This window comes from Argopecten irradians, chromosome 16 (genome assembly GCF_041381155.1).
Source record: "Argopecten irradians isolate NY chromosome 16, Ai_NY, whole genome shotgun sequence".
NCBI lineage: Eukaryota > Metazoa > Mollusca > Bivalvia > Pectinida > Pectinidae > Argopecten > Argopecten irradians.
Window position 1 is genome coordinate 6790731 of NC_091149.1, and position 14300 is coordinate 6805030.

At 33.8% G+C, this 14300-nt stretch overlaps 1 protein-coding gene across 1 annotated transcript; it reads left to right on the forward strand.

The window, feature by feature from the left end:
* The first annotated feature begins 4072 nt into the window (after nt 1–4072).
* LOC138310626 (uncharacterized) lies at nt 4073–14300 on the forward strand. Its single transcript, XM_069251906.1, has 5 exons — nt 4073–4254; nt 5769–5999; nt 6710–6937; nt 9145–9177; nt 9889–14300. Exons 1-5 carry the CDS (start codon nt 4188–4190, stop codon nt 10302–10304), a joined length of 975 nt encoding a protein of 324 aa, XP_069108007.1. The 5' UTR covers nt 4073–4187; the 3' UTR covers nt 10305–14300.

The following is a 14300-nucleotide window of genomic DNA, read 5'->3' on the forward strand; positions in this document are numbered from 1 at the left end:
GCGATACTAAATCATAATTTACAGTTTTCCACATCTTCTAAAAAAATTACTTCGCTAAAATCAGCAGTTTACAGTATATTATTCGCTCTACAAACATAACAGATATTGTCAATATTGTGTACGTGCTATCACATGTTTACTTCAACATTGGAGACAGCTGTTTATGAAATAAAACCATTTATATTCATCGCAGAAGCATCTACATCTAGGATTAGATTCTTGTAAATAGTTTGTGTTTTATGAAAATACATATTGTGTCATGGTCCTGTGCGTGTGTGTCTTATCGACGTGTATCTGTCATGCATATGTCATTGTATCCAGCGTATTGTTACTGTCGGGTGTGTAGATGGGTGTTCTGTCCATTTCAGATCGATTTGTTGAAGGATTGAGTTTCTGTGTCAGATAGGTCTATCGAGGTGGGTAGTAGAAGGCAGGATGGGGGCATGTTTCTAGTTATAGTGTGCTAGGGTTTCAGGTGGAGTATGGCGGGGTTGTAAATATAGAAGTCGCTAAACAAACTGGATCCTTCTAGCTCCTGTTACAATAGTATATGTTATTACGTAATACGACCACTTCTTATGTATACAGTAAAACCCCTTTAACTTGAACTGCAGGGGTTGTTCATCGACAGTCATACATTATATCAAATTATTACAAACCATGCACGTCATTCACGTATCATCACCTTTTGAACAATTCGATTAAAATTATCAAAATGTTAATTTCCATACCGCGGGTCGTCTTATATTTCGTCCTAAATACCGCGCGGTAATTGACTATCAATGCGCCAGGCGGGACGGCAAAACCGCGAAATGACTCCCCATTGTTATCGTATACTACGAAGGCAATCTTACATATGTTTGGTGTCGTAACTTCATCTTAGGCCATCGATATATATTTTCTGATGTTATTGATAATTTATGAAACCTTTATGTTTTGCTGCGGGCATTTGATTCAAACTATTAATTTTGTTTGTTTTAGTTTTACGTCCTATTAACAGCCAGGGTCATGTAAGGACGTGCCAGGTTTGTTGGTGGAGGAAAGCCGGAGAACCCGGAGAAAAACCACCGGTCAGCGGTCAGTACCTGGCAACTGCCCCACATGGGATTCGAACCCGCATCCCAGAGGTGGAGGGCTTGTGGTAATATGTCCGGACATCTTAACCACTCGGCCACCGCGGCCCCCCTATTAAACCCCCAAACTATTAATTAAACGACTGTGATAATTTTTGTACTGCATAGCCACTGGTATAATATTATAGTTATCACAAATACACCTCTATTGGGATTTCGACAAGATTTAAAATTTCGTTTCTTTATAAAAAGAGGTGAAATCTGACTCAAATGTGACGCTTCCTTTTATCGAGACAACAATGCGACGTCATAATAGTTTTACATATATATAATATCATATTCAGGACATGTCAGCACGCACTAGTTATGTTATTAAACGGACTATGTTCACTAGTTCACTACCAAAAGAATTTCTTTGTATTTAAATTGAATGATATCAAAGAATTTTAATTACTGAAGCTAATGTTCTGTCATTTTGATCCATTGATTTTTCTTCAGATATCTTGAACCACAAGATGAACGGGGTTATAGAATTTATGATTAATCACGAACTAATCAATATCTTAAAAGATGCTAAACCGTTAACGAACGGATGAATTAGTATTTTCTTCAGTAGTAAAAATTACTTATTTACACCACTACGACCATTGTACCAAATTTTACTTCTACATCAAATATTTAAAATAATTAATCGCATCATGAAAAAATATTTGCCCTTTTAGATTGACGTTCTGACTGCTAATGCACCAAATGCAAAAAAAAATGTATTCTATATTATTTCTTTTTGTAAATTAGACACATATATACACGATCAGACATAATGATGAGTATTGTTTCGGCTTTGCTTTTTTATGCTTCATCAACCACTGGTTGATTTTGTGGAGTTGACAAAATGTAATATTAAAGTTCTGTCAAATTTCTTTAAAAGGTTTTGATGTGTAAACAAGATAAATGTTATAAAATAGAAGTGTTAGTAAAATCAATACATATGTTATTGTATTTTTTTTATAATTCTCCATTTATAAATAAACTACATACAAACATATATCTTTATCGTTGTTTGGTAAAGGTTAACCATTATAAGGACATGACAAAAGGTCACTAACAGTCAAGAATCAACTAGAAATAAAACAGGACTCTATTTCATTAAAACTATCATAAAGTACATATATTTTGCGTCAAGGAATAGAGAATTTCCTATTTTTATGTCGTATTCAGATAATGATACTTCTGTATAATGTTTCGTGTTATTGTTTCAATCGCGTACATGACCTCTATTATAGAAGTAAAAGGGTTAATTTATTTTTGTCCCTTGTAAAAACAAAGGTTCATACAAGGTTCGTATAATCTGTGTTTTTACTATTCCTGGTCGAAAAAAAAAATTCCTGGTCGATATCTTGTAAATGATATATCGTTTATAGTTTATATATTATAAACATCATCGGTTTTCAGGCAGACGTACTAATCCTGTGTACGGACGCTGATTGCTGGAAAACAAGGGACCGTCTCCAACATAATTGTCTTGAATGTGTTGTCAAAACATCAACTTTATTCATTGCCTACTCAGCGAGATGTTTGCTTCATAATAACTTGAATTGAGCCTAAACAGCGATGCCGATGGAAACGATTTCTTAAAAATTGAAATGAATAAATATAATAAACATTTATTGATAGGTGTTAAATTAATGGAATTAACAGTGATAGTCATCAGAAAGACATCCGCATGTTATATCTTAATTAACATGGAGAATGATCACTTTTTCATATACCAAACCAACTAAGCTAAGTGTCAAATTACCAAAACGTCGGTAAAGTACAATTAGACAGAGTCTAATTTGTTCGCATGACGTCAAAAGAAGTAACTTTTGTGGAAATGTATAGATATGTTCTAACAGTGAGAAATACGCGACATCGTCTTACAATCATCGTCGCTTAATGAAATTAAAATTAAGGTATCCATATTCATATAGAGAAAACCTTATCGGAATCGTTGCCATTATATTTACAGTTTGAAAAGTAAGAAACACAGTGAAGTATCAAAATAAGAATATAAATGTAAAAAACAATGGGGACCATCCTTTATTTCGGAGAGACAAAAAAATAACAGCACTTCGTTCGAACCATGTCACTATCATTTTAGGCACGTTACAGCTCAATCGCAAGTAAAAACGGCGGACGGCCCATGACGACGGACGTAACACAATAAGTAAAGGTTATCATAATTAATTATTCAGATCAGATGACTGTAACTGCCATGTTAAAGACAAAAAGCCCAGAAAGGTTAACAAGAAAAACACTCTAGCTTCGTAAAATAATTACTTGAACTGCAAATACCATTTAAAGATGCAACACCGCTGACGAATGGTATTTTTTTCTGTAACAAAAACAGGAGCAGATGAATTAGCGTCTATCTTCATTGATAACAGTTACTTACTTTACTCCAATTTTACCATCGTATTAAAGGCATATTAAAGAAATGTAAGTCTTACAAGGTCTCTTGGAAATTGGAATCGGAAATTAGAATAAGGTCGATTTTATCAAATAATTTTACAAACTCTAATTAACTAATTAATTATTAATCGTTGTTTATCAAATAACTCACACTGTCGCTCTTCGGTTGGCACATTGTTGCTCTTCGCTTGGCGCATTGCTGCACTGTCGCATGGTGCATTGTAGCCCTGTCGCTATTCCCTTGGTTTACTGTCGCTCTTTGTTTGGCACTTTGTCGCACTATCGCATGGTGGGGTCACCAGTGCGACATCGCCGGATTCAGTCAAGGCAGAAATTGGACAACTATATTATACGAGTTAAGATATGTATTTCCAATTCAATTTTGTACACTTGTTTTGTATTAAAACCATAATGCCCCCTTAAAATGTTGATCAATTTTTGCCACCAAACCGGCCATATACCATCTGTCTATGAATCATGAATTATCTGCGACTTCAGTTCCTGTCAGATCAAATGTTTAATATTGATTAAAATATGCGTATCACCAACAAACCATCACGTACGAAAATGATATAAACGATCTGTTTTGTTCAAATCACGTCAGTTTTGTTCCAACTTGTGTTGAGAATTCTTCATGCAGTAAAGTGTTTCGCACAAAACTAAATGACAATGCTCTGGATATTTGTGTTTTCTCCACTTCATGTATTGGGGTCAGCGGCCGGGGCGAATGGTAAGTTTATGTCGAACTTCATTTTCATTATAAAATTTCTAAATTTGCTGAAAATAATTATTTTATTAATGAAATTAACTATCCATTCAATTATTCATTTTGAACGGATATGAATGAATGAATTAAAAAGTGTAACTACTGAATATATCTATATTCTGTAATAAAGTGAGAGTAATTAATGTTTGAGTTTCAAATTAAAATGTTTAAATATGAAAAATGGTGTGAGAGCCAGAAATTATATTGTCATTTATATTGAATAAAATATTTTTGGGGTGAAAAATTGATGCCGAATCCTTGCAAATTCATTAAGGTAAGCTATCACCGACAAAACTATTGTGCTTCAATTGTGATATTTTGGTAACAAAGTACTTGAGATTTGTTTTGCAGTTAACGAAATGCATGTTTTCATCAATTCGTAGGTAAATGATATATACATGTTTGGCTACTAATTTCATGGCACGAGGAAAAGATGGATCAAATAGTTGCATGTGACACTAAAATGAAAATGCAAAAATGAGATATCTTGAAATTGAGTTACAGAAAGCAAAATGCAAAGACTTTTGATCTATATAGGATTGACCTTAAACACTGTTAGAACATATGTTCACATTTGTCATTTATGTTTGTAAGTAGGGTTGTTTATTTAACGTCATATTAACATCTAGGGTGTTTGTGTGACTAGCTTGATATTTAAGGAGGCTGCTGTATGCCCATGTTGTGTCTCCTTGCGATAGTGGAACTCTTTTCCATTTTATAGTGCTATATTACTGAAGCACACTAAAAGTGACATCAGACAGCTCACCCCCCGGTCACATTATACTGACAACGGGCAAACTAGTTGTCCAGCTCTTTTTAAGCTCAAAACTGAATAAGAGTTGAAACTACAACATTTATAGAATATGGTGTGTTTCGGCCAGGGGACAGAAACCAGAGACTTCCGCAAACGGTCGCGAGCGCTCAACTAGAGGCCAACAGTGTGGCGGTGTAAAACGAGACGGAAGAAGAATATAAAAATTAGGAAGGGGAGAAAATATAAGATCCTACAAAATGCAAAATAGACAGCAGGCATAATTCTAACGCCCTACCTAGATGGCAAGGGAGTTAATGATGAAGAAGCGGTTTATGATAAGAAAACCCGCAGTTTCCGTCATATCTTAATGTACAATACGACAGTATGGAAATCAAATAACGATAAATGAAATAATATAATGGTAAAAAAAAAATTTAAAAAAAAAGATAAATGTAAATCAAAGATGTCACCAAATCAGATAATGATGACATAGATCGATATATGAAAAAGAAATAAAATAATACCATGAGAAAAGATAATAAGGTGGTTGTATAAGCAAATGATATATTGGCCAAATCAAATCTAATATTGCTAAAAGTTTTACCATATATTGATAAGACCATATTATATAATGCTAAAACTATATAACACAAATTCATATAGTACATATGAACTATACGAGACAGCTATAGCGTTCAAGTTGATTTTTTTTTTCGATATACAGATGGACATTGTGAGCTTACTAACATAGCTCTTAACAAAAGGACTAACCAGTCGTCTACTTTTTATGACTCGCAAAGAGCTGTTGACGGCGATAAAATCAATAATTCGTTTAAAGAAAGTATGTTCTCATGTTCACATACCAAGGAAAACGATGATATACACTGGTGGATGGTTGACCTTAACTGTACAGCTAAAATAGTAAACGTCACAGTTACTAATAGAAAGGCAAGCGGTAAGTAATACAACGGGATATACTGTTAAAAATAGATTCTGATTTATATTTCTATGTTTAATTTGTATTTAATACTATACAAACATTAGATCTATATTGAAATCAAGCAAAAGTTGTGTACTTAGTGACATGTGAATTAATTAAAATCAGCTGGAGTGTCACAAATAAATCATGCTGTCATGAGACATTTTAACCATATATCTGGTTTAGTGTTTACACATACACATAAAATATTTTATTATATTATTCAGTTTGAATAACGAATCCGGTGTCAGCACGTATTTGCTATTTGGTTTTCTATTTTGAATAACGAATACGGTGTCAGCACTTTATTCGTTATTCAGTAAAACTTACATAGATATCGTATAAAGACTTGAAAACGTAAAACACATCCTTAGATTAGTTTTGGTTATTGAGTTTCGATAATGAAACTGAAAACCGAATAACGAATACGGTGGTGGCACCAGATTAATTATTCAAACTAAAACTTAGAAAATATTACCATTCATAATTATGAAATTTATCGAAAATATTACCATTGATGATAATGACATTTACTGAAAATATTATCACTTATAATAATGACATTCATTGAAAGATATTGCCGTTCAAGATAATGACATTCATTGAAAACAATAAATCATAGAAAAATCCGATATCGATAACATATTACCTGGAGGGCAAGACACATTATGGTTTATCTTTGACAGAGAGAAGACTGACGGATTTTGAAATCAACGTTTCTAACTCATCACACAGGAATACGACTAGCAGGCGTTGGCTTAACTCAATACTTTGTTATTATAAGGCAGACATCGTACCTGACGATAAAACCATGACCTTTCCCTGTACCCGAACAGTCACAGGGCAATTTGTGCAGATTATCAAGAGGAACAAAACCAAACTACCATTGACCCTATGTGAAGTGGAAGTTATAGGTAATGAAGACTGGAACCAAATTATTTTCCACAGACGATAATGTTACGTTGGCCACTGTCCAGGTTAAAATGCAGTTTTCAATACCGGTTATTAATCACGGAAACAAATCTTTCTGGAGGGTTCAGATTAATAGACTATTTCACAACCCTGTGGGGTGAGACAGGAGAATATCCCATACTTGACAGAGTTATCCCGCGGTTGCTAGGGAAAAGATAACTCTGTCTTTTACCGGGGTAGGGAACAGACAGCTCACACATGCTAGACAGTGACGTCATCTGTACATGCGGCGACCATTTTTGCGCACAGAGTCGTTCATCATGTAGACTGAATTTTCACATTTCTCGTTAAGATATGGGGGAAAAGAATCTTAAATGGGCCAGTTAGGTGGACTTGGATATCTCAACCCTCGTGAAAGATTTTGATCATCAAACCTCGGCAAGCCTTGGGTTTATTAGCCAAAATCTTCCACTCGGGTTGAGATATCCCTGTCCACCTAACTGGCCCATGTTAGATTCTATTAATCTCAATGCGAGGGGTAAGATTCTTAAGTTGTCAAAGACGAGGCTTTGCCGAGTTTTTTGACAGCTTAAGAATCATATCCCGAGGTTGGAGATGCTCTGTCTCACCCCAGAGAGGAAGAATTATTCTTTTTATCTTACCCTTTTTACCCTATATGAGCACGTGCAAGAATCTCCTGTAGTTTTTCATTACCCTAGGGTGAGATAGATGGAATTCACGCCAGTAATATTGTAGATATCCCTGTCTTGGTAAGTGACTGGACTAATCCTCGATACTCCGGGGCTTTCGATAACTTACGATCTCTATTCCCCTGGACAAAGGTAAACTGGAGGCAACTCAGAGGAAAATATCTAAACCAATCACAGGCCTGCACATTGTCCTTTGAAGACTAAAGAGAGAGCGACGCCCAACTTCAAAGCCACACTATCAACCACAGTTTACCGTGAAACGGCTCTTTTGATGTACATCAAATGACTAAATTACCTGTTCTGTTTTGTTGCCTCCAATTTAACTATGAAGGGTCCAGGTATGTAGTGATCGTATGGGATCGGAACCCCTGGAGTATCGAGAATAAGGCAAGGGTTGCTTGATATCAAAAAGTAACATTTTGTACACGTATGATGTTGTTTCTTGAAGCTTATCTATCGCGATAATAACAACACCGAGAAAGTTTTAAGAAATGAAAATCGCGAAATTAACAAATCAACCACCTTTACAGTATATTAAAAACAAATCATCCACCTTTACAGTATATTAAAATCAAATCAACCACTTTTACAGTATATTAAAAACAAATCGACCACTTTTACAGTATATTAAAATCAAATCAACCACTTTTACAGTATATTTAAAACAAATCGACCACTTTTACAGTATATCAAAATCAAATCAACCACTTTTACAGTATATTAAAAACAAATCAACCACTTTTACAGTATATTAAAAACAAATCATCCACCTTTACAGTATATTAAAATCAAATCAACCACTTTTACAGTATATTAAAAACAAATCGACCACTTTTACAGTATATTAAAAACAAATCAACCACTTTTACAGTATATTAAAAAACAAATCATCCATCTTTACAGTATATCAAAATCAAATCAACCACTTTTACAGTATATTAAAAAAAAACGACCACTTTTACAGTATATTAAAAACAAATCAACCACTTTTACAGTATATTAAAAACAAATCATCCACCTTTACAGTATATTAAAATCAAATCAACCACTTTTACAGTATATTAAAAACAAATCAACCACTTTTACAGTATATTAAAAACAAATCAACCACTTTTACAGTATATTAAAAACAAATCATCCACTTTTACAGTATATTAAAATCAAATCAACCACTTTTACAGTATATTAAAAACAAAATCATCCATCTTTACAGTATATTAAAATCAAATCAACCACTTTTACAGTATATTAAAAACAAATCATCCACTTTTACAGTATATTAAAAACAAATCATCCACCTTTACAGTATATTAAAATCAAATCAACCACTTTTACAGTATATTAAAAACAAATCGACCACTTTTACAGTATATTAAAATCAAATCAACCACTTTTACAGTATATTAAAAACAAATCAACCACTTTTACAGTATATTAAAAACAAATCAACCACTTTTACAGTATATTAAAAACAAATCTAATCCACTTACTTATTTCAGGTCGCTGCCCGAGATCGAATCGTACTGTTGAAGGTAAGTCATGTTAATTCATTCCTGCTAATATATTCTAAACGTTTTAAAGATATGTCTGACCCCAGTCCATCCTTTATTTATTATTTTCTCTCTACTCTTTTAGATTATTCAAGACACTTTCATTTTCTATCATAATCTTGTTCATATTTCAATGGCAAAGCCAAACGAAACTTCTTGATAAGACTGCATTTGATGTATATCCAACGTGAAATTTGTATATAGTTGAAACAATAAACATTCAAGCCTATTAAAATAAACAAAGAGAAAAATAGGATATCGATATGTTTTGTTATTGATTTAAATATGTTCAAATTCAAACAATTGAATTGGTTTAAATTGTTCGTGCCCCTTTTTTAATATTGCATTTGTGTTGACTATTTTTGAATTTTGAATTTTGATTTTTGAGTTCACTATTTTAATTTCATTGTTCGTATTTGAAACAATAGAAGTAAAACATAAGCGTAATTGTATTATTTTATACATAAAGATGTTAAATGTAGCGGAAACTGCCATTTTGACCCAACGTCCTCGAATCTTAAAGTCGCGTCATTGTGACATGACGTCAGAGTAAATTTAGAGCCTATGAAATTATTACACGATTAACGTCACTGGATATCTATCGGGTTGTGTGATGAATACTCCTTTTTATTATACGAAGCAAGTCCTGACAACAGAACTAAACCCCACCCCTTGTGTCGATATTTTTTTCAGATTCATGCCTCAGCCCTCCCCCAACAGTCTGTAGACAGGAGTGTCATTGTAAAGTGAACAAAACCAACAATGTTCCGTCGACGAAGCAAGAACTCGAAGAAAGGGTAAAAACTTTACAGGAGGAAATCAAGGTGAACAAAAAGATGACAAATTCTTACAAAAGGAAGCTGGTATCTGCCCCAGATGACAGGGAATCCTCCAAGAACATTGGGTGCGTGGCCATTGCCGTTCTCATTGTTCCCGTTCTATTTGTTTTTGCCATGGATATGTCTAAATTTGTCACTTGGCTGTATGCCAAGAAAAAGAATTACAAAAACTGTAATGAAAACAGCGTTCTTGTAGTGAAGTATCATCATCAGTCAACGGAAGTCATCTCCAAGGTACGATGTAAACCGAACGAAGTCGGTGTGTGCTGAATGCTTAAATTACGTCTACAAAGAGTACCGGTGGACAAGGAAACGCGATTTAACGAGATCAAAGCCAAAGATCTAAAGTATAAGCATAAAAACGATTTTCAACAATAAATATACAAGATAAGTGATACGAGCTGTTGCTGTGGTCAAACCCGTGACCCCGAACTTACTGACCTACATCTCTGCTGTTTGAGTTAAATGGAGATTTCCCTTGAAGAGACAACTATATCACTCTATACGTACAATTAAACTTGTTTCAAGAATTTGGAAGTGTATGCGGAGAGAAAGATGCAAATGAAATGTCGCTAAGTCATCGTACGAAGGTTTTGAAGTGTGTTTTTATAATTCATTATTTCAGCGAAATCTGCTGTGGACAAGAAATCGATGTGATGTCGTCATCAATGTCCAGACATTTGCTATATGTTATGACTTTTGTTATATGTTATGACTTTTGTTATATGTCATTTGATTATATTTGAAATGCGACGACATTATCGTTCAATAGTTATGAGGACAACATCTGTTTTGCTGAAATATTATTGTGCTTATTCGTGTCTCTATTTTAATATTTATCTATTGTACAACTAGAATGAAATATCGATTTATACATTTCCTATTTCCGGATAATTTATAGTCGAAGGAGTCTCAATCGGAACTTTGTACAGCGAATGTGCAAAATTGAAATACAACGCTTTCCATCCGGAGTGTCTGTTTATATTCTGATAGTTTGTCATTTAGCAACACGCACATCACTATTCTGATAGCAATAACCCGATATTTAAATGCTTCATCCGGATCCCGTCGATTATCGTTCTTATTCCTTGCATAATCAAATACAAATATTTTATCAAGGGTAAATGTTGGGAAAACCTAGTAGTTGATGTAAAATGTACAACCCAATGTTTGTATGTTTGTTTGTTTAAATTAGCGTCTTATTTACAGCCAGGGTCATGTAAGGGCGATCTCCTATTTTTTGCGCTGTATTGCGTGAAAGCAGTGTGTGTTTTGGGAGGCTGTGGTATATTCGTGTTGTGTCTTTTTATATAGTGGAACTGCTGCCCTTTTTATAGTGATGTATCACTGAAGCTTGTCGTCGAAGACAACAAGCAACACACCCAACTAAGTAGCATAATACTGACAACGGGCGAACCAGTCGTCCTACTCCCTATATGCTGAGCGCGAAGGAGGAGCAGAAACTATCATGTTTATAGACTTTGGTACAACTTAAATATACACTGTACCCAACCGGATGTGGGTAACTGTAGTTACGCTCTACAAAAATGGCGACGGTGATTTAGGTCAGATTTCGCATGCCTCAGTTTATATGTTTGTAGGGCAATACTGACCGTGTAGCGTGTCGCTCAACTGTAAATTTCTATAAAAGAAGAAAATAGCCATGCAAATATGACCATGTGGAAGGTAACAGAATACATGTTATGATCTCGTCAGTGGGTAACTGATTCACTAGATGTGGGTAACTGAAATGCAATGGAATAGTAAACTGTCTTGTAAATACCACACAATCATTAACTGACATTAATATTTAAGTGCAGATGAACACACCTTTTTACGCGTTGATTTTATAGTAAGATTACGCCAAGTATGAATGAAACTATTGTGAAAAATATACAAAACACAGAATAATCCACATCCTTTGCTCTAACAAATTAAGATATAGATGATTCAGTGAATAGTCGGGCAAAGAAAAAAAGTATAAATGCGTTTATTTTCCTTCCAAAAGGTCTTACATATCAAAACAATAATCAAGTTCTGCTTACGTTGTCCAGTTTTGACCATTGAAAGTATGTAAAAGCCCGGTGGAATTTAGCACAGTTCTAAAAATACATTCGCCTAACTGTTTGAAAGCAAGGTTACGTATCAATACAGACATAGCCAGCCGGGAGGACGTTTTAGGATTCCTATATAAAAACAATATAAATTAAATGTTTCGCATGCACAGCGATTATGAAGGCAAATTTCATTTTTCTGTTTCATAAAAAATATATACTGGATATATTAACACTATTCAGTACCATTCCTGTCAAATATCATAAGTATAACGATTTTTGTAAGTATTAAAACGATTTCTTAATTTCAATAAACTTATATCAGACTGGCTGGGTATTAATCTCGTTGACATATTTCTGTTTCTTGTGCACAGACAACAAAAGACGTGTGCCGATAATAAATGACACTCTCAAGCGACAGCGATTTTAAATTCATAATCACCATTAATTAATTAAATGTATACTATGAACGGATCCGACATCTCGAAATGACTTATGAAAAGATAACCAAAGAGCTATAAAATATGCTATTTCACCTGTTAATTATTGTATGTACACCTCGTGTCGTCTTTGAAAGTATGAAGGAAGGTAAATATTCAGAACACTAAATCATATAAAATGTAAACAACACATATATATGAGATCAGTATTTTATTAATATATGACTGGTGTATTTGCTGTTTTTATTCGTTCATGCGTTTCTCAGAAGTATTCATCAAATGCAATATTAACCCCAAAATCAGCGGCGAAAACACTCAAGGAAACTGGACTTAGTCCAGATACTATATTGCAAGTCCAGTAACCTGTGTCAAAATTTGATCGAGGGAATCTCCCCTTAGATATGACGTCATAATCTCCAAAGCCTAAAGGGGCTTTCCTTGTTCAATGACGTCAGTATAATTAAGCAATGATATCACAATTTTCAACTTCATCGGGTTATGAAAAAAAATTGTCAATGTCAATTTTGTGGTGGCTTGTTTCGCTTAAAATTTCGTTTTTATATACAAAAATGATTCGTAAGACACGAATAAAAACCTTTAAAATATCACAAATTACGTAAACTTGGGCATGCGAAATCTGACCTAAATCACTGTCACTATTATTGTAGCACGTAACTAAAGTTACCCAAATCCGGTTGGGTAATATGAATGTAGAAACTGGGTTGTATCAAATATCTTTCTGTCCCTAAAAGAATGTCCACGGTGAAGCCGATAACATGCCACTACATATAGTGTTAACAGCTACCGAGATAAAATCACTAATATTTCAACAAGTCACACTCATTATTCGTGATTTATATATGATTACTGGTTAATAGATTAAACATGAAATACAGCATGCGTTAACTAGCTTATCAAATCTAACATAAATTTTGTGATGCGTCAGTTTCATTAATATTACGATAGCGTGAAGTACCTGATGATATTTGTTTTAGTAAATTAATTTGTGTAGTAAACTATCACATATAATTATTTTTTCAAAGTAAATTATCATGTCAATGCTGAGTGAATTTGCGACAAGCATTTGGTTCTATTCTTACAGCAAATTGTATTGAATATCTTCTCATTATGCAAAATGAAAAGATATTCACCAACATTTGCAGCAAAAATAGGACTAAAATTTGGTCGCAAACTCACTCGTTAATTTTACTTTGACAGGGTAATTAATTTTCAAAAAATAATGTGTTTATATTGAACTGTTATCAAATATTATTTTAATCAAGATTTTAAATGTAGTTGTTTTGATGATATATTCGCTGATACACCGGTATTAAACAAATCAAAATTCAATAATAAGGTATGTGCATGATTTGTTTGATATCATTGTAAATAAAAACACATTCTTTCCCAATTTATCCTGTGTTATTTTAGTTTGTTTGAAATACCGACGTGATGCCAATGTATTACAATTGACAATAACGGGAAACCATATAAATGTTGAAATTCAAACTGAAAATTATTTTTTTGAACGACTGCTCTTTTGTTTTGTAAAATGGACTATAATAACCCAACACTTATCGGTAAACATCAAATGGTTGATCCTGACATCAGACTTCCGTGTGTCTCGGCTAGGAGACAGAACCAAGAGCAGGGGCCAAAGGTAAGGCGATGTTAAGGGAGACGTAAGGAAGAAGTTAGGAAGAAGAGACAAAACAGATCCTAATTGTTGTCGATTTTTATGATTTCATGCAATATGGGCAGTAGGTACCCTT